This window comes from Actinia tenebrosa, unplaced genomic scaffold, assembly GCF_029948245.1.
Source record: "Actinia tenebrosa isolate PJP-AT-01 unplaced genomic scaffold, QUT_ActTen_1.0 PGA_scaffold1__47_contigs__length_23844297, whole genome shotgun sequence".
Classification (NCBI taxonomy): Eukaryota; Metazoa; Cnidaria; class Anthozoa; order Actiniaria; family Actiniidae; genus Actinia; species Actinia tenebrosa.
Window position 1 is genome coordinate 16,295,743 of NW_028292578.1, and position 24,181 is coordinate 16,319,923.

At 36.3% G+C, this 24,181-nt stretch overlaps 3 protein-coding genes across 7 annotated transcripts; 2 read left to right on the forward strand and 1 right to left on the reverse strand.

Moving 5' to 3' along the window:
- Positions 1-483: 483 nt before the first annotated feature.
- Positions 484-7,867, forward strand: LOC116290334 (uncharacterized). Its single transcript, XM_031697340.2, has 10 exons — positions 484-1,426; positions 1,528-1,678; positions 2,359-2,514; positions 2,857-3,100; positions 3,179-3,390; positions 3,868-3,950; positions 4,960-5,035; positions 5,108-5,178; positions 5,824-5,912; positions 6,508-7,867. Exons 1-10 carry the CDS (start codon positions 1,382-1,384, stop codon positions 6,956-6,958), a joined length of 1,578 nt encoding a protein of 525 aa, XP_031553200.1. The 5' UTR covers positions 484-1,381; the 3' UTR covers positions 6,959-7,867.
- A 124-nt stretch (positions 7,868-7,991) lies between these two features.
- On the reverse strand, positions 7,992-14,108 carry LOC116290342 (cytochrome c oxidase subunit 6C-like). 4 transcript variants are annotated; one of them, XR_016120243.1, is made up of 4 exons: positions 13,906-14,108; positions 13,706-13,792; positions 13,544-13,615; positions 7,992-8,841 (listed from the first exon to the last, which is right to left on the reverse strand). XR_016120243.1 is itself a non-coding variant. In XM_089032897.1 (2 exons), the coding sequence occupies exons 1-2, from the start codon at positions 13,398-13,400 to the stop codon at positions 8,606-8,608; spliced, it is 243 nt and encodes an 80-aa protein (XP_088889023.1). In that variant the 5' UTR covers positions 13,401-13,537; the 3' UTR covers positions 7,992-8,605. The 4 variants fall into 4 exon arrangements, 1 of the variants encoding a protein (XP_088889023.1); XR_004196450.2 differs by lacking the exons at positions 13,544-13,615; positions 13,706-13,792; positions 13,906-14,108 and adding an exon at positions 9,871-10,034; XM_089032897.1 differs by lacking the exons at positions 13,544-13,615; positions 13,706-13,792; positions 13,906-14,108 and adding an exon at positions 13,394-13,537.
- LOC116290333 (putative Polycomb group protein ASXL2) lies at positions 10,074-23,841 on the forward strand. Of its 2 annotated transcripts, none has more exons than XM_031697337.2 (13): positions 10,074-10,206; positions 11,878-11,957; positions 13,697-13,808; positions 14,812-14,857; positions 15,574-16,058; positions 17,066-17,197; positions 17,735-17,762; positions 18,164-18,243; positions 18,700-18,809; positions 19,543-19,616; positions 20,019-20,092; positions 20,551-20,582; positions 21,049-23,841. In XM_031697337.2, the coding sequence occupies exons 1-13, from the start codon at positions 10,114-10,116 to the stop codon at positions 21,893-21,895; spliced, it is 2,193 nt and encodes a 730-aa protein (XP_031553197.2). In that variant the 5' UTR covers positions 10,074-10,113; the 3' UTR covers positions 21,896-23,841. The 2 variants fall into 2 exon arrangements, with proteins under 2 accessions (XP_031553197.2, XP_031553199.2); XM_031697339.2 differs by lacking the exon at positions 10,074-10,206 and adding an exon at positions 11,586-11,800.
- The last annotated feature ends 340 nt before the right edge of the window (positions 23,842-24,181 follow it).

Below are 24,181 nucleotides of genomic sequence, written 5' to 3' on the forward strand. Positions count from 1 at the left end.
CCTCTATTTCCTGCCTTCTGATTTCTCCTATGTCCAATATGATAAATCAAAGACTGATTCCAAAGAATGCATAGAAGATAACGTGAACGATAAATCAGGGCCGCGGCAATCTCCAAAATATTGGGGGTAGGGGGATGAGGGGGCTCTCAGGCTTTCAAGCCGTCAATGCCCATAGATATTGAAAGAGAGTCGAACGTTCAATCTCGTACCCAGAGCCTGCGTTTCTTCTGGCCTGCAAGCAAAGATCGAGGGCTATCGCATAATCAATTTTTTGAGACCAGCATTTCTTGGACTTCCGGTATAAAAGCGCATGGGTTCAAAGACCTTGCCAAAAATCAAAAAAATGTTCCCGATATTTTTAACTTTTATTTTAATCGGAAATAAACACAGAACTCTGTTTTAAAGCATGATTTTCATTGATTATATTTTACTTCCGGAAAATTACGCATGCGCCAAAAGATGGATTATGTCAGAGCCCTCATACTTGCAGTCCAGGTGATTGAGAGAGACTAGGGAGAGTATTGTCACGACAAATATCCGAAGGCTATACGAGTTCCGAGTATTCCACCGCTATAATTTCGGAAGAATCTACATTTTGCGGGAACGTAAAATACGCGAAAGAATCGACAAATAATTCATTGGAATGAATTTTGCGATTCCACAAAGGGATTCAAACAACTAGGGGTTTGTATCATCACATGATTCGTTCAAACAAGCAATCAATGATTTCGAAGAAGAAACAAAAAGCAATTTTGTTGTGGTGAAGAAAGACAAGCTCTTTGGAAGCGACAGTGAAAGTATAAAGCTTTTAAACTAATTAGCCAAAGCAGTTGAAAAATCATTGGCGGGGGGGATCCCCCAATTGCCAGTCCCTTTGCTACGGCCCTGTAAAATGACTTTTCATCCAAAGTGACAACAGTCCAAGAAGAAATATAAAATATGCCGGGAATAGACTAGTGGATTTTGAAAAATCAAAACACCTCAAAACGCGATGTAAACGCGCGGAAACTTCGTCAGAACACTGAACGAGGTACACGCAACGACTGCAGCAAGTTTTAAACCAAAATGCGTAGTGAAACGATGTGTTTTTATATCTTTATCCAAACTGCATTACATTCCCTTTTATAAAATATAAAGCGCGCTGATTGGCTGGCTACCGTGTTTATATCGGAGGACAAGGAAACGCTTGCGCGAAATCATTCAAAAATATTTTATGAAAGCGATATAAAACGTCCGCGCTTGTCTATATACTGTGATATAAACACGACGGGAGCTGTAGAGCACTCGAGAAAGAATTTTGCTGTCCTTACCCCCTCCCGGAGTGTAAATTGCATCAGCCAATCAAATACTTAGCGCAAAAGAACTCGCGCCAAAATCCAATATGGCGCCTGTGCTAATAAAAGTTGTGGTTCGATGTAGCTCCCAGGTATGTAGTAAAATATCTCCCTTAAAAACAAAAATACGTCGAAATTCAAAGTCCTAAAGGTCCATAACTTAGGAACTGACTTCCTTTTTGCCGTTTCGTAGGATTTAGTGAACGGAAAAGTAGAAAATTTGCTACGTTCTCAAGTGGATCCTTCGGCAGGACGATGGACGTGCTCCAAACACGATACTAACCAACGTCTAGAAGCTGAATTCCAGTTAGAAAAATCTTCCTTTATCAACCATGTAGATATTGGTAGGTTTTACTGCAGTTTAAGTTTCCTACAGGTTCTGTTTTATTTTTCTGTGAGATCTTGTTTTGGGTATTTTATATATTTATAATTAAAGTTCATAGGACAGACACACAAGTAGGGTAACCTTGTGGTAGGGCCAAGCCGTACCGAATATATTGGCAGAAATGTTTTTAGTTCTTAATATATTGCAATTCAGCAGGCATTAATTTACTGGTTTGTGATAATGGCTAATTGACAACCAATAGAAAAGTCAGCCAAGGAAAACCTTAAACCGGGCAAAATGATTTCCCTATCAAACAGACAGGGTAACCCTACCACTAGAGTAACCCGGGTTCACTTGTAAAGGTGTTAGAATAACAAGGAGAAACCATGTAAAAGCTAGGATAGCCCTATATAAACCAGGGGCAGATCCAGGATTTTGTTCAGAGAGGGGTGATGCACACAAATTTAACCCAGGGAGGGGTGCACCCCTTAAAATTGAAGGGAAAAAACACTATTGGTTATCTTCGAAGTAGGGGCACAAAGTGGAATGCGCACCCCTCCCCTGGATCCGCCCCTGTAAACTAGGGCAATTCTAGTGGTAGGATTTCCCTTCCTGCTTGTAAAGGGGCCCTTAGGTAAGCTTAAGTTTAAGCTTAACTTAAGTTTATAAGAATTGATGATTCAATATTTTTTTCATCAGGTAATTATGGATCGGCATTTGTTGAAGTATTTGTTGGTAACTCAATGTGGCCACCAGGGAAAGAATTTATTTCGCTCCTTCCTTCGGCAATGTTGATGCTGCCTGCTGACTGCAAGCAGTGGAGGCAGACAACTTCAGTCAGGATGTTCCATGAAGGTATAGGCTTGATATTATAAATGGTTCTTCTTTGATATTTTCTAGCATGGAATATTCATCTTTTCCTTGCTTGCCTCTTCTACCTCCTCCTTCCTCCCACCTCCTCCTTCCTCCCACCTCCTCCTTCCTCCCACCTCCTCCTTCTTCCTCAATCAATCAATCAAATCAATCAACACACAAGTGTATTTCCCACATCAATTTTTTTCCTTCCTACTTTCCTTCCTTTCTTTCTTCTTTCCTCTTTTCGTTCTATCCATCCTTTCTTTCCCATTTTTCTCTTTTTGTGCAATCTTCCATTTAAGGATCAACCATTTTTATCTCATATTTTCATGTACTCACTAGAATCATTTAACAAAAGAGCCTTGAAGGAAAAGTGGGATTGTGTCCGTGTCATATGCAGGCAACCTTACAGGAAAGACAAGCAATTTGGTTTGTCTTTCATTCGCTTTGGAACTAAAGATGAGGAAGTGACTTCTTCAAAATCACCCATTAAAGAAGAAAGCTATTCTGCTTTAAATGGTTCACCTTTTTCAACACCAAAAGGCAAAACATTTTTATCACCCAGGCTGAAGAAGAGCTCTATCAGGTATGACTAAATAAACTGAATTGAATGTTGACACGCTTAAACAAATTTGAACACTTTTTTTTTTATTGATGAAAAAAGAGGCAACAGCCCAGATTCACCAGGTGAGTTGACATGGGCATCAAAAGTGCTTCAAGCTGCTCTTGATACCAAGTCCAAAAGACCAGGCATAAGACCAGGTAGCAGGTCCAAAGATGATTCCATTCTCGATGATGACGACGACGATGATGACAATGACGATTTTAAAAATCATAGTAATAGAAAGACCTTGTATAAAAGACCAAGCAGTGAAGGTAAGCGATGATCAATAGTTTTCCTATGATTTAAGCTAATGGCATGTCATTCGGCATGTCATTCATCATAACTTAAAGATGCAACATTCAAATGAAGAAATATTTCACCATTCAACTATTCACTTTATGTAGAATCAATACTGAAAGTATCATATCAGGGGTTAGGTGCCCTTTAAGATTGCAATTCCAATTGTGATTTCAATGTTAATGCTAGTGTGAAGCAGGCTTAACCAATGATCTTACATGATGTTGTCAATTCCATACCATTCCCCTGTCATACAAAACCCATAATCGTAAAGGAAATAGGATGGAAACAAATATTTATTCAAAACAAAAACTTTCTTTGGTTTACCATTTAACAAACTTTTTAAAGCATTCTAAATGTTTTTCATGAAATTTTGGGATTTGATTAGATAGTAGAGCACTGTTATTCATATCTATTATTTTACTAATCAATTTGTTTTAATTTTGATAAAGACATAGAAATATTTGAGTGGAAGAAAGGCAGAGTTCTAGAACCACCTGATCAAAATGAGAACTCTTGGATTATAAATGAAGATGTAAGTTTTCCAGGGGGTGAGGGAGGGGGGGGGGGGGGGACTTTGACTAAAGAAGGACAGAGGTGCTCATATCTTTTAGGGTTCCAGACCAGCAATTTTGTACCACTTAGGGTGTCAAACCTAAAAGGACTACCAGGGTAAACATTTAAATGTAAAAATTATTAGTTGCCACACAGAGGTCATTTTCAACATTTTCAATGAGCGATGAGCATCCTTGCCCTTTTATTTATCGGAGTCCCTCCTGGATATGTTTCCTGCTGATATTTTGTGTGTTTTCCACATTATAACCTCTCCACAACGACTTTCATTTGTTTTAGTGCATTATAAACCAAATGGAAATATGGCGACTAATTTGAATAACTATTGTTCTGGACTGACTATAGCCTCTCATACATGTGAAAATGCTTTTGTGTTTCCACGTGAATATGAGACTAGTCGGTAAAGAACAAATAATTATCCAAAGTGGTCACCATATTTTGATTCTGCGTATAACATGAGAAGCACTGCTAAATGTCGCCTCTAACAAGTTTATCAGTTTATAAACATAAACACAAAAACAGATATGGGGAGAGTTGAACATTGGTTCTCTAAGGGACTGAGCTTCAAGGTTTTTTCTATGGGTTAAAAATTATTTTATAAATTCTAAATTTATAAAATTTGATCAATTTGATCATGGAACAAGGGCCGCAGATTTGTTAACCATGACTGTTACAGTGCAAATCGGAAAACTGTAAACACTTTAAATATTCCAGGAATGTTCTATTGTTCTTTGACCAATCAGAATTGACTTTCTAAGCACAAGATAGCGGAAAGATAACAATAACCCATCTGATTGGTAAAGAAACATTCTTGAAATATTTTTTCTAGGTGCCCAAGGTTTTTCGATTTGCACTGTAAGTGCTACCCTCATAAAGCAAAGAACATTAAAAAATCTAATTACTCCATGGAAATTATACTAGATGTCTGCCGTGGAAATGTAACGATTTTTTAAAACTCTGTTATTTTTCAGATAGAGGATGAAGCGAGGTGCTTTTTGGATGGAATAGACTTCACTAAAATAGACCTGAATAAAGTTACATACTCAGGTACATTTTAATGGTAAAAAGTATATGGTTCCATCTGTGCACTTATTTTCTACTTGATATTTTATTGGTTAGATTTGCGCAATAAAATGGAAGAACAAAGAGGAAGAAAACTGAGCAAATATGAAAAAAAGACTTTCCTGAAGGTATTTTTGTTGCAATTAATAAAAAAAGTTAAAAATCTGTTATCAAAATATAATGACAAATATAAAGATGAGTGGGAAGAGAGCATTGACAGTAAAGGGAAAGGGCCCATGTAGTGCGGTTGGTTTGCACTTTGAAAACGCCACTTCTCACCAATGCAAACCAGGTTTGATCCCTTGGCTCAGTTTTGCATATGATAAGGGTTGTTTGTTGGTTCTCTTCTGTGCTTCAAAGAAATTTTATCCGGGTTCTCAGACTTTCTTATCTCCACAAAAAATCACCTTCAAAAATACTAATAGACCTTTCCCGAATTTGCTTGACTGACCAAGAAACAATGGTTTGAAGTTGAGACTGAACTTGATTCTTTTATTCATCAAGTTCAACCTCGACTTGAAGCCATTGTTTCGTGACCAGTCAAGCGAATTCAGGATAGGTCTATTCGATCTATCGGTTGCCTTATTAAGTGAGCCGTAACACCTGGCATTCCGCCCACCTCATAGTGGTAAATCTGATTTTTTAAATTTTAAGTGAGTGAAAAGTAAGGGGGTAGGATATTGAAAGAGTGGGATAGAAGGGAAGAGGAGTTATTTAGGTAGCAGATATAGTTGTGTTATGATGTATCTAATTGTACTCTTGGTGCTCAATAGATTGCTAGAGATGCTGTTGCCCGTGTTATGGAGGATGAAGGTAATAGTAATGAATCTGAAACATCCCACGGAAGCAAGAAGAACAATAGGTAAATAAACCTACAAACCACAACACATTAATCCACTCCTTCCCCTGCATCAAGCATAGGTAGCATGGGTGGCGTTCGCGGCTAACGCGTCGGTCTTTCGCCGCTGTGAGTCCAACGGGTCCTGCGGTCGCCACATGTGAATTGAGTTTGTTTGATGTGTTGTTCTCTCCTATGCTACGAGGGTTTTCTCCAGGTTCTCCGGGTTCTCTCCCTCCGTAAAAATCAACATGTGAGTTGAGCGTTGTGTGCATAGAATATTGAATGTAGTGGTGGTGCGTGTGAGCGAAAAGTGTCCCCAATTAGTGCGAAAGCGCTAGAACCAATAACTTAGATAAAAGTGATTTATTTTTTATTTATTTTTTACCTTCGAAAAGCGATGGCAATGCAAGGAACGTAAAGTGTCTATTTGGGTGGGTGGAGGAGTCTTACATTTGATAATGAAATAAACTAGTATTGACGATGTTTAAGATCAAATTTTGAAATGACTGAGACTAGCCTTAGGATCTAGCACAGTAAGGGAATCCTAAAAGAGCTTAAGATCAGAACATGGATCAACATTCTTTGATCATCTTGTGAAAATGTAATCTATCTTAAGGTGTACCCAGCAAGTCCAAGAAGAAGAGAGATCCCAAGACCATACAGTTAACAGAAGATCTCAGCCTAAAAAGATGACATCTAGTTATAATATCGATGATGACATCTTTACAGATACAAAGCTTTCGCCTAGAAAAGAGGAATGTTCTACAACGGTGTCGCCAACACTTAAAAATAATGAAAACAGAGCTCCTTCAGAAACGGAGCAGTTTACGGAGTGTCCCATTTGTGGTGAGCTTTTCTCGTCGTTTGTCGTAGAAGGGCACGCTGCCAGTTGCATGAACTTTGCTCAAAACAGCGCCTCTGACGATGGCACTGATAATTCCAATTCTTTAGTTGAATGTCCTATTTGTTCCAGACAGTTTTCTTCCGAAAATATCATGGATCACGCAAACTACTGCGCAGAAACAACTGGAAGGAACGAAGATCCAGAAGCCATAATCGCTTTGTAGATAAAATTATCAACATATCCTATAATAGTAGATCAATAGTTTTCAAAGATTTTATGATATATATTGTAAATACTTATTGCTAAAAAGACAATTTGCAAATTGTCTAACCGAATGGTGGAAATAGAGAAATGCGTGGCCAGTTTGGAATGTAAGGCCAAACATTTTTTTTTGTTTGTGTACGAAACAAAAACAAAAAACAAAGCAAAAAGATACATATGCTATGATAAGTCAAATATGTTGGTCAAGCGTGGTCGTGGTTTCCAAGGAACTCTCCTAATTTCTCATTTCACAAGACAACCCATTATAAAATGTGATTATATTATGGGCTACGTTTGACGTCATAGCCGCCATGTTGGATTCTTTTGAGGCAAGATTTATCCGCAAAAGAGAGACTTGATGGACCTTTCTTAAAATTGTCTTGAATGTGAGGCTAACATGGAAATACAAAAGAAATTCCATGAAGAAAAAGTGTGATGTCTTTTGTATATTTTTGCATGTTAGCCTCAAATCCACGATACTTTTGAGGAGGGTGCATTGATAGCATGAACTGAAAATATTAGTACATGAGAGATGAGGCGGTAAGCCGTGTGGGATGGGCTCGGAAATCATATAAGAACATGCGTAATAGGTAAAAGGCTCTTAATTTACCTATTACGCATGTCCTAAAAATATTAGTAATGAATTACTGAGAGAAAAAGACAGTTAATGCCAAAAGGTATTGGTTATCAGTACTAGAGCTGATCGAGCGAGTTTTTTCTTGGCGCTTTCTGAACCAACATAGCGGTTACCGTTAGAATGCGGCGCACTTCGTTTTCACATTGAAATGTATCATAAGGATTTTCAAAATTCCGTAAAGCTGTATGCTACTTAGCTTTGAAGTTAGGGAAATAAAAAATAAAAAAATAGTCTCATTAGGCATTTTAGGGTGCAGTACGGATGGATATTCTTTCGAGGGTGACGTTTGCTCTTCAGCCTTGAGGTAGTGCGGAGCGGAGACAAACGGACTTGAGGGAGAAGAAGAAACAACAACAACAAAAAATAAACAACAACAACAAAAAATATATATATAGGGAGGAGAGCCAGCATAAAAAAAGAAAGATAATCATTGTTATCCAATTTACTATTATTATTTAATTGAGTTTTTCGTTTGTTTGCCGAGGGAGAAACAACGGGAAAAAATGAGTAAAGGAAGATGGGAAAAAATTGCATAAAATATTGGGACGAGTATGCGTCTTCGTTTCCTCTCGGGGAGGGACTTCGCGATGCTTATTCACCATGCTTATGTGGAGCGGGGAAAAGGCTGTACTTACACTCCACAAAAATCTTCGTTATATTTTCAAAAAAGAGACTAGGTTAATTTAAGTACTAGAGTACAAACACTAAAAGCGTGCAACACTTTGCACTATTTAGTAGTAAATAGTGCTAATTAAACAATAGAAAACAATAGGATTAGCATAATTTAGCAGTATTTAGTGGTATTTATGTTACACACTTAAAGTGTTCGTACTCTACCAAAGCGAATAACGTAAGTTATATCTGACAGAACTTAAAGCTAGTGGTTCTTATTAAGTTACTTTACAATGTTTCTAGGATGGTTTTACATACTGCTTCAGTCACATCGTTCCTGTTTCTGCTCAAATGTTTGCATCAATGTCTGCCTCTATCAGTTTCGCTTTCTTTTTCCGCGTCCAAGTTCATATGATATTCTTTGTATATTTCCTTCTTTGGCCAAGCAACAAAGTATTTGTAACAAAATCCAACAGTGAAAGCAAAAGCAACCGCCTGGAGGATATCTCTGCGCATAGCGCGCTCAACCATTCCTCGTAACTGTGGCATAACTACGACAAGACTGTGCAGATGGTGCCGGGACTGTGGGCTTAAATCTGAAGGAAAAAAAAGTAAAATAGCAGATATATTGCAGAAATTTACGAATATGAGGTAATAAAAAGTTCAAATTTATCAAAAATGGCCAAAAATAATTTACCATTAAAAGCTCCTTAAAGTTATAGTCCTTATAAGTATGTATACTTGAGAGCGCAATGATACAGAGTCAATTCGTACAAGCTAGGAATTAATTGATGTAAACATGAATTAAACTTAAAAAACGTGTGAGGAAAAAAGGTCTTATGGAGATTTGAGTATATGCTTACTAGTAGTACACATATAATTCAGTCACAAGACAGTAAAGAAAAGCATTGCACACTTGCAAGCATTAACAAGCCGACAAACAGCTGAAAAAATCCAATAAAAGGTATACGATCATTTTAGAAAAGATTTTTTCAAATTAAACCGGAATTAAAGTCAAAACATAAAAAAAGATACGTGCAATAACGCACGTAAAAATATGTGGTGATTAAGTATATATATATCATGTATATGTATTATATATGTATTACATATTCATTCAAAATAGAAAGACTCTGGAACCATGCAGTAAAGTATAATTAACAAAGATGTACATTATAAAATTTCTTTGGAATGACCTTTGGTCTAAGCCTCAAATGCAGATGATGATGCCGTCTGATTCAGTAGTGGCAAAAAAAGACGAAAATTCATTGAAAAAATGGATAAGAATTGGCTATGAACTTTGAAATTAAATTTAGAAAACCGTCTTCCCTGAAGAAAGGTTTTGAAGTCTATATTTTAGAGCAAAATTACAAAAAGTTTAACGCCAAAACCATATGATATAGTTTATAATAATATCTTGACTAAATGTCATTTGGCAACAAAATGCGACAAATATTGTCTTCCAGACATTTTACAGAATCTTATTCACGTTTTTTGGATGAAAAAAAATAATATCTGAAATTTAAAGGTTTTGTCTTTAGTTTTTCCTCCTTTCAAGTTTACTTTCCCCAACGGAAGTAAGCTTATGGTAAAATTGTACAATGGAGTATCAGCTAAATACTTACAAGTGGAGGGATTATGTTGATAATAAATACAATACGAGCTTATGTTTCGATTTTCTTGAAGAAAGGGAGCTGTTGCAATCAACGTTGACAGATGTACAACTTGATTCTGAATTCAGTAATTTTGTCTATCTGCTTTATGGCCAAGCGATTGTGTATCGCAATACGGACCAATGGCATGGCAGTATTCACTTAGCGATTATCAACTGACTTTTATGAAGTATATGAGCACTTTTGACGCAAGGGATGGTACGCATAAGGCGCGCATGTCAGGTTGAACTTCAAACGGGGCTCAGCTCGAACTACATTTGGAGCACGAGACAAGGAAAATGGAATACGGTGAGTGTAGTAAGTTATTTCAGTTTGATTTGACCAGCCAAGGACTAACCCGGATAAAATTAATCGAAAACGATGCGTGAGCAATCGACCCTGTGTCATCATTGTGTTTAAATGTATAGAACAAGTAGCATGTGCGATATACACTTGTGCAAATTATAAAATAATGTCATGGAATTACATAGTTAACCTTTGGTTATATAAGAAATCGTGTCGATAGTGCTAGTTCGTCCTAGTTTCTTCCTCCTCAAAATCTCAATTAAACAATGTTTTACATAGAAACGATATTTCAAGAAAGTAACTCTTTTCAAGTTCACAATAATGTTTCTGCGTCAAGTAAAGGGCTAAGCTACGGAGAGGCGAAGTTCGCATTTATTTATACACAAATCTCATATTCGTCGTTGCTCCTAAACAAACGATTAATTGTTGCCTTAAATTACGGAGTTTATTTTCGAAATAATTGATGATATCAAGCTTAATAAGATGATCTTTGCTCGACGCAATCTGACAACTACATCGTACATGTCGATAGTGAAGCCAAGTCCTGGTCTTGTTTCGCTTTGAGCTTTCGCTTTGAATTAATATTCAAAAGAATCTGCCTGGCTTTATAAATTACATGGCTTTTCGTGGCTGTAGTTATATCTGACAAATAAATAGCGAAAAATGACATATATATATATACTCAGTATATTACTTTCACGCTAGGAAGTTACTACATTGACATTGTCTATAGTCAATCAAGCGAGCGTATATTATGACCTATGTAGTTAATCAGTAATCAACGAATATTAACTTCTTTATTCGTATACGCACAAATATGTTTAAATACGTCTCACAAGAGATCTTCACAATACAATTTTATTGGAGATAAATTATTAAAAATATCATAAAACTCAGGATTACTTTTAATTTTTTTTTCACACGAATTCAGAGACATAACATTGTATTTTGCGTTCCGTTCGATCATCGATAAATCTATGAAATTCGCTCTTAAAAACTTCCATAGAGCTATTCTCTGTGATAAACCACAATCATTAACGTTATTTCTACAATAACCCCAGTCTTAAAAATCAAAAATATTGTACGTAATTAAAAATAAAAAAATAAAAAATAAAAACATGTCAGGTTTTCAAATCAAAGGACAGCGACCAAAAATTATTAATTGGACAAAAAAATCCAAATATCTTGGGATTAATACTCAACCCCCTCGCTTTTAATATAAACTACTAATAATAATAACTGTTAGTGCTTTGTTCTGTATGAAGTCGTTTAAAGACTATTTAATATTTTTATTAGCTTTGTTATATAAAGAGCGCAGTCTATTAATGCTAATACTGTAGAGGTCTGGGTCAAGACGGACCCGACTGTCACGTGATCCAGTGTTAGACCGTTCGGTTGTTCAAGATGGCGGGCCAAATGGTCTTTACTCCTCTCTTATAATCAATAATTCCTATGGATTCCAAGAAGCTCAAGAGCTACTAAATTCCGCCACAAGGCTGAAGTGATTTTCAGCCGACCAGCCGTCGACATGAGCGGCGATAAGAATGAAAATAAACGTAAAAGCAAGGGTTTGACGTGGGCAGAGGCCTCGAAGATCGTAAGTTATGAGTGAAGAAGTAGTTCGATGTCTTCGTTATGTTACATCGTTACTAATGGTATATTTGCCTTAAACAGGTCTTAGAGAGAGCCGGCTGTCCTATGACCCACAAGGAAATCTTGCAAGTCATTCAGGATGAGAAGCTTCGAGACGTAAGGTGAGTGACGTGGGTTAGTTTTGCTCTGGGATCTTGACGAACTGTTCTCGACCGCGTTGTGCACTTTCAATAAATATTAACGACGTACACTTTTGCAAAACGACGATATGAATTTACTAGCTGTAGAGAAAATCGAGCCATTAAATCTCAGCACAATATATTTTATTTATTTTTTCTCTCTGCTTCTTTTGCTACATTGCTGTTGACTGAGATTTTGACATGACGCATTTACAATGAACTTCACTCTCGATGTTTTAAAAAGAACCCAGATTTTTATTCAAAACCAGGCTGTATTCATTGCTTTTGGGACGGTTGTTCAACAGATATCTTTCTAGACTTAAGAAACAAGGAATATGAACCAAGCTAATATTAAAATACGAGTCGAGTGAAACGTTTCCATATTCCGTCATTTTCTAGCTATGTCTCTCATCTCACGTGCTCTTAACAATTAAAAAAAATGAAATTTGGGAGTATTAGCTGGTTCTAGTTGTTATGGCATCAATTCTTCACTACTTCCTGTAGTTTTACACTCTACATCTGTAAAATCTTCATAATTATAAGAGTGATAGCCTCTGGTGGTGGGATGGCCATGTTGTTGTATTGTTTCTGCCCTTGAAACCACTCTAATCAAAATCTTTAAAAAATAAGATATAATTTTGTTTTCTGAATAATATATCCTCACAATATTGGCAAGATAGGGCTAATAAATCTGTGTAAGACCTGTTAATATTAAAGAGTGTCTTTCATTTAAATATCAGTAAGAGGAAAATTGAATTTCATGCAGTAACCTGGCAGCACACACTCTTGGGAATAACTATAGAATGCCCCGCCAAATGAAAGCCATTTCTAAGGAATGTGCGTGGCCTACTTGGTGATTAATTCTTCATATGAATTCTCAGTGTATTTTTCATCATGTCTCTCTGCCTAATCAGCCTACATGCCTACGCAGCCTACGTGCCTACGCAACCTACGCGGCTACAAACCTACAAACCCCTTGTTTATTCCTTCAAAGCCTTCCCCAATCCTAACGATAAACCTAACCCCAAGGTACACGATTAATTATTCCTACAATGAATGCTTAGGCGCGTAGGCAGCCTACTATAATACTTTTCCTTGCGGGGTATTCTATAGTTGTACCCAATCTGGACATGATAAGTGGAAAACTGAAAAGTAACCAGTGGGCAACCTTTGGTTCTGGGTTGATCAGTTTAATTGATTTATGATAAACCCACACCAAATATGGAGATCCTGACAATAACATCCCAGTCAGACATTAACGTCTACAAAGCCTTGAAATGAAATGTTGACCGGAACACTTCATTGCATTTTCAATCACCTTCCTATGCCTACCTTGGCTAATATAGAGCTTTGTCAGTGTATGAAACAGGAAGGGTACAAGTAACATGAATATTGTGCAATAATAAAGGTATACTTACATGACATTTCTGATAGTCCTCAATCGAAGTAATGGAAATTCTTTACTTTGATAAAGGAGTAATATTCTAAGTATATATTATTATGCTGTGTTCAGGTTACTTCTATCATCTTATTGTTACACTGATCAGGTTACTTTTTTCATTATTTACTTTTTTCATCTCCTAAACTGGAGCAAAATGTAGCAGTTGTCTGACTTCTCACGCCCTCCAGGAAGGCTTACCCTGCAAGGGATATACAAATACAAGTTTTAGTTGAATAAAATGATCTGTTTGTGTTAAGTATTTCTTTGTATTTTGTTTTAGCCGTGGTACCTCTTCTCTTGCCTGCTTAAATGCCATGCTTCATCATCATTCTCGAGGTTCTGATGCAGTGTTTTATAAAGTAGAAGGCCGCATGAGCTGTTATGGAATAAAGGTTAGTTATCATGAGCAAAATATGTCTATGAGATACATACATAAAAATATGTTATACATGTATTGATTATATGTACATATGAGTATCTGCCACAAACCTGGGGAGCTTGTTCCATGATCAAAGTGCCATTTTATGAGCGAAACTATCACTCTTGAATTGTAAATATCTTTGGACACCAGTAATTCATGATCCAGTGAAGGCTTATGATTCTATAGAAATTATCAGTATTATGCAGAATTGTTCATCAGAATGCTTCAAACATGAGAAAGATGCTCTAAATCAGCACCCAATGTTCTGTTAGTGTAGATTTTGTATGACTGTTGTACAGCACATTCGCGATACATAAAGATGTTATTCTTTGAGCCAATCGCAGCTCACAGATTACTGCTCCACCAATCAAAACATTGCATCAGGACCATGGTATATTATTTGAGCTTTTTAAGGTGATAAAAAATTTGATTTGAATGAAAATAATTGTTCCAGTGCTAGTGTCATTCAAAAATGACTATTCATTTCAGTGGCAACAATAATTATATAAAAAGGAAAGTTCATCAGAGATATTCCGAGGAGGAGGGGTTTTAGCAGGAAACAAAATACGACGTAATTATTATCCCTCAAATTGGTTCTGTTTAAAGAATCTCTGAATTTCATATCCGATAGAAAAACAGCAGTGATATAAAGTAATGCTCTTGCACAAAGATGTATTGCATACAACAGTACAAGTTGTTTTGTTTCAGCAAATGTCACAGCTCTTCTCAATTCACTCAAACACTGTATAAAAATAATGAAATCCAGTCTGTGAATGCCATGAACTCCATTTCATGATCTTCGACAAACTTGATTTGTCTTCTTTAAAGAAGCTACTCATGATCTTTGCATTAACATTTATCTCATTATCCACATTAAAGATGTGGGCCTACACCTGCACACAACAAATACCACATTCATTATATCTGTATAAACTGCAGCAAAAATTCATTGTTGGCATTTTTCCATTCCCTAGAAAAGCAAAAGTGAAAGCACAATTCCTGTTATGAATAACTGCAAAGGTCAGTCCTTACCATGAAGTAACTGAATATTATTCCAAATAATTGTCAAAGCACACTCATTATATCCTTAACTTTTAATATTATTAAAAATATTAGATAAGCAAAACATGGACTAAAATGCTATTCATTGGTAGCAATAGACTTCTAGATTGGGCATAATTCCTTTCCACATTACATAGATTTATTACTTTGGTTAGTTTTCTTTCTAGGTTATTACAAAATGGAAAGTAAATGTTACTCAAAATAAATATGATTATAGATTAAAAAATAAATTGGGTTAAGTTTTCCTTGGTCTGGTGAAAATGTATTAAAACTACAAACAAGGAAGGTTTTTTTCTGATAACATTCATCCTTAATTATCAGCATTTTGTATGACTACATTAAGAATTGGCATATTGGATTATAGTTCAATTAAGACCAAAAGTAGTCATAAAACATCTTAGTAAACAAGGTTTTTATATGACAAAAATGACCTAACAAAAAGTTGTGGATTTTTTTTTTTTTTTTGCAAATTACTACTTTGGTTGTTTTATGATGGGTTTAGCTTCTAAAAGATTACATCGTCACTGTTATAGAATTTTTTTTTTTTCATTTTGAAGTAATTCCTATTTTTTCCTTTTCAGCTGTTTTCATTATCTTTCCAGTTATTCACCCGTTCACCCATTTTCGTCATCCTGCTTCAATATTTGAAACTGATGAAATATTTTCATTTCCAGATAATGATCCATCTTCCCCGAGTGTAAGCACAGTATCAAGCCAACAGCCTGTATTCTCATACTCTGAGCCTCCATTGCCTTTAGATTCTCCTTCCATTATTTCTGCCTCTACAAACAATCCAGAACCATCCCCAATTCCCCAAGAAAGTCCTGATCCTGCTGTAGTTGTGGAAGTACCAGATATCCAGAGAGAAGAGACTCTCTCCTGTGGTTCCCCCACAGAAAAGGACAACACAGCTTTCCTGCCAAAATCTGCTGCAACGTTTCTATCCCCTCCACCAAAGCAACCAAGACCCTTGTCAAAAAGCAGCAAAAATAACCGTAAGAGGATTCCTGACCCAAGAGTCCGCGTCAGCCAGCCTCCCCCAAAGAAGTCAAAGCCAAATAGTACAAGACCGAGACCAGTGGCTAAAAATGTCTTGAAGAACCTGAAGGTTGGGACAGTAGGAGAGATGAGTGAAGGCCAGAGTTCAGGGGAAAATAAGGTACAAGAATATTTTTACTTTTGAGCCTTTCACGGTCAGGGCTAAAAGTAATGGCTGCACAATACCCAGGCATGATGGCTGATCACATTCAGGGCTTTAAATAATGGCCAGACATTAAACAATGTCTGGTAAGAGCTGTTAATTGTTCGGTGAAATCTTTGCTTTGTCAGTCATTTTGACCAGTAATATTGAGCCAGAAATGAGGTATGACTAAGCGAAAACTTACTTGGCCAGTTACCATGACCAGTGACTTACCAGCCGTTATTTTAAGCCCTGACATTGGACTGTACAACATGTGACCAGTCAGAGTGACCGGTCAAGAGGACTGGCCAATTTTTGGTCAGAACTTATATGTTAAACCAATGATTATTTTTAACCAATGTTTTATTTAATGCATTTTGTTGACACATTGACTTTTGGCCATCATCTACGGCCAGCATAGCTGAAACGTCAATAGTTCAACATAAACTTCATGTGGAAACTCTAGTACTTTTCAATTTGAAGGATGTTCGTGGTCATCATTTGTCGCTATCTTTCTCACATTAGTTTAGTGTGCATGCCTTCATCGTGATGAAGTCATAGGAATGTTTTCATGGGCAAAATATCAAGAAAACTAGCTTTTAACTTCAAACTTGTACGCATGTACCTCTATTAAACAAAATAAGTGACCCCTATTTTTCTTTTTATGTATATGTTTGTCTCCTTATTTAACATGTTCTTGTAAAGTTAAAAAAAGGTTTAGCGTTGGAAGTTTTTTTTCTCTATCTATTCAGTCCAAATATTGCATGCAATTTCCAATGGTTTTTAAAGAAATTAGTCCTAAATACTGTACAACCGTACAAATTATCTCCAAAATGAGTGCTGTGACCCCCAATTATTTTGGCACTTTTGATACAAGTTAACAAATATCTTTCAAAATAATATTGATGAAAGTATGAAAAAAAGTTCAATGTTGGAACATTGTCCTGTAATGTTCTTTAACGAAGCAATTCACTTCATATTTTCAGATGAAGAAGCTTTCAAGCTCCATTAGTTCAGCTAGTTCAGTGGATGGTTCAGTCAATGGTGACGGTCACACTACACCACAGATTGCTGCGGCAAGAAATATGGTCAAATTCTCAGGTCTACACACTAAAAAGGTATACATGAATTTTCAATTTACAGCAGGGATTTATTGAATTATGGATGTAGTATGGATGTCAAACCAAATTGCTGGGGTCAATTTTCTTGACTGTTACTTAGGAAAATAATTTAGAGACAAATAATAATTTATTTCAGTGGGGGGGGGGGGGGTAATATAGTGGAGTCCTGTTTTCCTAAGCCCCAGTTATCTTCAACTTCCTGTTATCTCAGACTTTGAAGCTTTGTCCTGTAGACTTGCATCACTATAATATTTTACCATGTGTCTATATATCTTGAACCCCTGTTATCTCAAACATTTCCATGGTGTAGCTGTAAATAGCTAAAGACACACTAATTTCCATACTTCCTTGTTCCTACTTTGTGTAAACAGTTACACCAATATTATGATACTCAAGGGATATCACCTTGATAGCTGAAGCACTATTTCCTCTAAACTACGCACATGTTTAAGCTCTAAACCTTTAACTTCCCTTTTTTAATGGTATGCAATTTAAATTTTATGGTGCTGATATTTTTCTTCTTTCTATTTCTAGCAAAGGCGATACAAGAAAATGAGTGTTGGTATGTTACTCCAAAGTTCGCCATTTTGATCTATCATAATAGAGGGGTGGCCTTGTTAGCCAAATGGTATTTAAAGTTGTAAATTCATTTCTAGCTAATATTCTTGGAAAAAGAATTATGCTCCCAAGTCAGGAATTACTCCGAAGACCTCATGGTAGCCAGTCAGGTCTTGGGCTCAATTCCCTCTTGAAATCTACAAAGCTTTTTGCTGTCGTATCACAGCGTGAGACAATCACAACAGTCTGAGCTAGGCTCCAAACTAAGTGAAAGCCCAGAGATCGAATTAGAATTTAGAAGTTGATTGTTTTTGAAATATTACCTTAAAGAAGAAATGTTTACATCTTTTATTAATTAATTCCAAACTTGAACACCTTGATATGAATAATATTTTGTTATTCTAGCTGACCAGATCAAGAGGACCAAAGAGGGTAGAGTGGACCTTCAATCTCCAGAATCCATATTAGCGAGCGTTCCTCTAAGGGTGAGTGTCTTTAATATGCTTAATATTAGATTACAAATCATTTTCACAACATTATTCACTCAGAGATGTCATACAGGACCTATTTCCCCCCACCTTTCAGTTCTTTACTCCCTCATCTTAAAACAACCCGGACTAATTCAAACTGGTTAGAGCTGTGTGCTGCGGGGTTATATTTTTTGGACTGTATAGCAGCTGCCAGACTGCCCTTCACATGATTTAAAGTTTGACCCTATTGAGCTGCACCACCGCTGTACTTGCAGTTGGTTATTAGCAATATTAATACTGATTTGTTTATTTTTTTCTATTGTTCTATCAATGCTACTTATTACAAAAGTATGTAGTACTGTTTCATAGATTACGTATGAGAGCTCTGTCAAGTGCTTATTTGTTATAACAATAAGTTAACACTAGAAACTAAAATAATTTAATTTTTTATTCTGTCCTTACTTATTTCAGAGCCTTTTAAATAATCGCACCTTCCACCTCTTGCCACCTGCATATCAATATCAACTACTCATGCTGTTGCCAAAAGTTGATCGGGTTGTTGGCCCAGATGGTGGACTCAGGTAGGGTAACAACAATATGATAACATATGTAGTTTCTTTTGTGTTAAAACTTGACTATCGGTATTCTTTGGGTGGATGTTACGTCTTCCTCCGTTAAGTACTCCTCATTAGCTTCTCTTGTTAGATCATCTAACATGGCAGCTGTCTTATTGTTATTAATATCTCCAGGGATTTTGAGTCATCTGGTTGCACCCCATGAATATTGACGCAGAGCCAAAATTTTAATTTACAGCTGAATTTTCTGTACTTGTAAAATGTATCATATGTTACAAAAAAATAAAGTTTCGTAAGTCTGGGAAATTAGAAAGTTGCCTCACCATATGTACCCCACTCAACTACCCCTATTCAGGGCTTGAAGTAGAAAACAATCCTATCTTTCAAGTAAATTTTGCATGCAATTTTATTATTCATTTGGCACAAGTGCATCCTTATATTTGCCTGCCAAACCTGAAATTTTGCATGACATTTGGGATATTTCCAGCGTTGCCTATGGATGACTCTTCAAAATCCAGTGTATGCGGGCTTAGCCTCACTTCTGAGGTCAGTAAATAAAAGCAGAAATTAGAATAACAAATCAAGCAGCTCCTGGATTTGAAGCTAAGCCTGCATACTCTGGAGTCTCAAGAGTCATCAATTCACCCTGAGCAAAGCTTGCTTCAGTTGTCTACTAATAAACCTGTTTGAGCTTATGATTAATGATTATTAAGGATTATTATTCTTTGTTTCTCCTCAGGCCATCTTCTACTGCATTTACCAATGAATTCTTTACAAGTACTTGTCATTTATGGAGAGATCGCCTCAAAGATGGTAAGAGCACAAGCAAATGTCTGAATTAAATGTCAATTTAGATTAAGAGGAACCTGGAAAAAAATATTAAAAAGACCATCCACGCAAATGCTTTTTCCTTTGAAATCTTATAGTTTTCAATGCGTTTATTCTTGTGTACACATTAAAATGATCCAAAAAAGCTGATTTGCGTACCCCTACTAACCCCCCTTCCCCCCACAATTCAGGAAACACACATTTCAATAGAGCAATAACATTGCAAATCACAGTTAACCTCTAATATTCATGAAACTTGCTCAACATTGTGCTATTTGCACAGATCATGCACTTATTTTAGCCAGAATCATGTGTCACATGTAACCTATGTGCCACCCTGAGATAAGGTAATTGTCGTTGCTGAGAATGATTTGTTTATATTCTTAGGGGAATTTACTCCAGAAATGCAACAAAAACTTAGGACAGAAGAAGAGAAATTAACCAAAATAGATCCATGGAAGGTAAAGGGGAAAATGACTTCAGAAAGGTTGCTTGTTTCTTTTTATTTTTCTAAAAATTTTAAAACTAAGATGTTTTGAAATTTTCAGGCATCAGATCATCATTAGCAGTGACTTTATTCAAAATTCTTTTATTATCTGTATCTGTTTTATTATCTTTTATAGTGTGCCTCTTGTTCTGCTGTGTAGTTCTGGAAAATATCAATACCCCTTACCCCCAGGAACTTCCAATTGTATTGCATACAAGCTCTGTAATTTTATTCTTTCTCTAACCGGTCCCTGCTCCCCTCCAGAATTTCCTGTTTCCTCCATGGGTGGTGTATGGATATTTTCTGGAAATACACAATGTTAGTAAGCAAATCAAATCTAGGAAGTACTGTGAATGTGTTGATATCCATAGATTTATTTATAGAGATCTTTATAGAGTTATTTATAGTTTAATATTTTCTTTTCACTTTTAGGCCAAATTTTTTGAACCTGTTTGGGGACAAAAGTAAGTACATCAATATTGTTTATTTGGACCTCATTTCACTCTGACGTTTCAATATGTAGTTCAAAAAAAATATCCTCCCCCCCACAGGTTGGGGGGTCAGAGAAAGAACAAAATTACAGGGTTTGTATGGAAGAAAATTGATATTTCTGGGGGTGGGGGTGGGGGTCTCTAAAAATGTTCCACTATGGGGGAGGGGGTATGATAATTTCTGGAACTACACAATCAGATTTTTATTAATATAGCTCATCAATATTACCAGTCAATCAGTGCACAGTTTAACAGCCACAAAGGTGGTAAAATTTTAAGGCAGTACAGCACTAAGTCTTCATCACGACAAACTCATCCTTCAAAAGCTGGCTGTTTCATATAATCAAATGTTTTTTTTTGTATTTTATTATATGATCAAATGTTTTCAATTGATATTTTTTTCCTGTTAGAGAAAACTCATTGAGATTTGTTATTGTAGATCTTTATCCAGGCTGGACAACGATATGCTTCCACTATTTCCTGGACTTACACCTGAATCAGATAATCCATTGAATGTTCTACAGTGTTGGCAACCTCCAAGTCTGGTAGACCGAAGCCTCACAAATACTGGACTAATGCAAGCAGATAATGTCACTGTAACATCAAAGACTGAGCAGCTAAATAATGCATTTGTGCCTCAGCTTACAGTTCCTGTAAAAAAGCTTGAAGCTAGTGTGTTAACTAAAGCAAGTAAAACAAAACACAAGCAAATGTGTGTAGGTCCACTAAAGAGATCAGAAGCCGCAAAGTCATTGACCAGTAAAGCAAAAGCCAAGATCAGTGCTGTGAGCATTATCTTGTCGGCATCTGAAGCTTCCAATGCACTCTCTGCCATTAGGAATTTCGAACCGCCAGACATGTTACCAGCATCAAAACTATTAACTCGCAAGAAAATTATTAAAATTCCTATCGCAGAGCCGTCTTCTACGACCAAAGCAAAACCAAAGAACACTTCTAGTACACCTATAGTGAAACGAACTGAAGATATCAATCCAGATTTTACACTCAATTCTTTAAGTGTCAATCCGCCAACCCAAGTTAATAGCAACGCATCTATCAATTTTCCAAAGGAACCAATTTTCAAGTCCAGTAATGATACTGTCAGCCGTCCGCTGTCAAGTTTATTGCCATCCAATGCAAATACCATTACTAGTAGTTTGAATTCATTGATGCCGAAGAACTGCAGATGTAGAATGAAAGCGATGAAAGTATGTCGTATGTGCGGAGCCTTCTGTCATGATGACTGTATAACTAACACACAGCTTTGTGCCACTTGCGTTAATTAGTAACCTTCTGACATCTAATTTATGTTTCATGCCCTTATCAGCCTCTGTTTAGTGCTCATCTGTCTAATTTAAAAACCTACTAAAAACCTTATCATTATCTTAAGTAGTCTTGTTAGGTCGTTGGCATGATGGTGTCATTACTAGCACTACCAGAATTCTTCTGAAAAATTACTTCTTAAACTTTAATATATTTATTTATGAGAATTTTCAGAGACAGATACTGTAGTGGTTATCAACTAAACAAAAGATTGTGTGAGACAGATTGTGATAGTGGTAGTGTGTCATCTTATATGCAAATGGCCTATAATAATTATTAGTCCCCAAACCTGTGTAGTCTGAGAACATAGACTTAACTTCTCGACAGGAATGGGATCTGCTAAATGTATTATTTTGCAAAGCAAATTTGAGCACAGCTCAGGAAAACATACATTCTTAGGGTCATTGCATGACAACTTGATGACCCTTAGAATGTCTGGGTAGTAAGTTAAGCGAAACATTACATTAGAGAATTATTATGTACATGGAAATATGTACATGTATTGATGAATTGCTAAAAATGTGTAATACCTTTTGTACTGACATGTGAAAGCATAGAACTTGTCTCAACATTCCTTATATCACGACCTTCATTTCTTAAACTTAGATAAATTGTGATTTTGAGTTTGATTTAGCTGAGGCAAATGGATGGTGAAAATGAGTGTCTTGTAGACATGCCATCAGTACTGTTCTGCACCCCTCAATAGACCCATTTACCTTCGTATGCAAATTGCCAATTTCAGATCACATGACAATCCCTCGAGAGTTGTTCTTTTATGACGAACTTGTTAAAATATTTACACATGAAAGAAGCAACTCCCAAGGTGGCATCACATGGTCTGAAATGTCAAAACAAACAATGAAGCTAAAAAGGTCTAATGATGTACAGGATAGTTGAACCAACATCCTAACTGAAGCTGAGAAGTGAAGGGGCATGATAAAGGAATGTTAGAGTAACTGCTATTGTTGTCAATAAGAGAAATTAGAAATAGTGAAGATAATATTATTTGTGGGTAAATTTTTTCAAGTCCTGGTAAGGACAACACCTGAGAGGATTTGCAAGAAAGAGAACCTGGTGTGATTTAGAGAATAAGATAATCATCTTTGCTAAATCTATGGTCTGTACAGTAAAACCCCTCTATACCGGACAGTGCTGGGACTGATAAAAATTTCCGGTTTAGCGGGGGTTCCGGTATACTGAGGTTTTTGCAAATTACTTTTGTTTTCCATTTGAATAGGTGTGATATCACACCTAATCGCTTGGCGTCAGTATAAACAAACATGCAAACAATGATTTTGTGAGTTTAGAAGTTGTCCCTGTAGACTCAATTTATACACCCGCAAATATGCTTGTGACGGTAGTTGCGATACAAGGGTATGTTTTTCCGGACTAGCGGGGTTGAATTCTATTGTCAAATAGCGTTTGGTACCGAAATTATTGTCCGGTTTCCGGAATAGAGAGGTTCTGGTTTACTGAGGTTTATTTTACGAAAGATATATGGGAAAAATTTCCGGACCAAAACTTGTCCGGTTTAGAGAGAATTCTGGTATACTGAGGGTCCGGTATAGAGGGGTTTCACTGTAACATCCCTGATTATTTAGTTCTTAAAAACATCTGAAATGTCAAATTTGAGATATGAAATGTAATGTGAAATGTGCCCCTCCCACTTACCACCGATAGAAATTTTTGTCTCGTGTTAAAGTATGGATAATTTTTGAACTACATTCTAATGTAAACATAATCTTCCTGAGTTTAGGTTTATGACTACAAAATCCAGTTGCCCCACAGAACACTGTGGGCTTTGCTTGTTAGAATAGGAGAGTAGAAATTGATATAGAATCCATTTATTAAAAATGTAAATATTTCCTGAATTACTAGTAAAATCAGAGAAAATAAACAAGGAAACTTACGTTACAGTGTTTTACCATATCAATAAGCCTGAAGCGAGATGACATTTTACCCCCCTCTCTAGACCATAATCCTTTTCACATTGCTTTTGTTCTTTAATTATGACTATTGTTCCTGTATTTTCTAAGGAATCAAAAACTTTAATATGAAAGAATTTTAAAAACTATTATGGTATAGAGTTGGGGGTAAAATGTCATCTCGCTTCAGATTTATTTTTAACACTGTTCGCTTGGTACTTCTGAGTTTGAATTTATTTTTTCACTGGTGATAGTTATATAGTGTTTTAAAATATTACCACATTCCCCACTGCAAGTACAGCAGTGGCATTGGCACAGCAACAT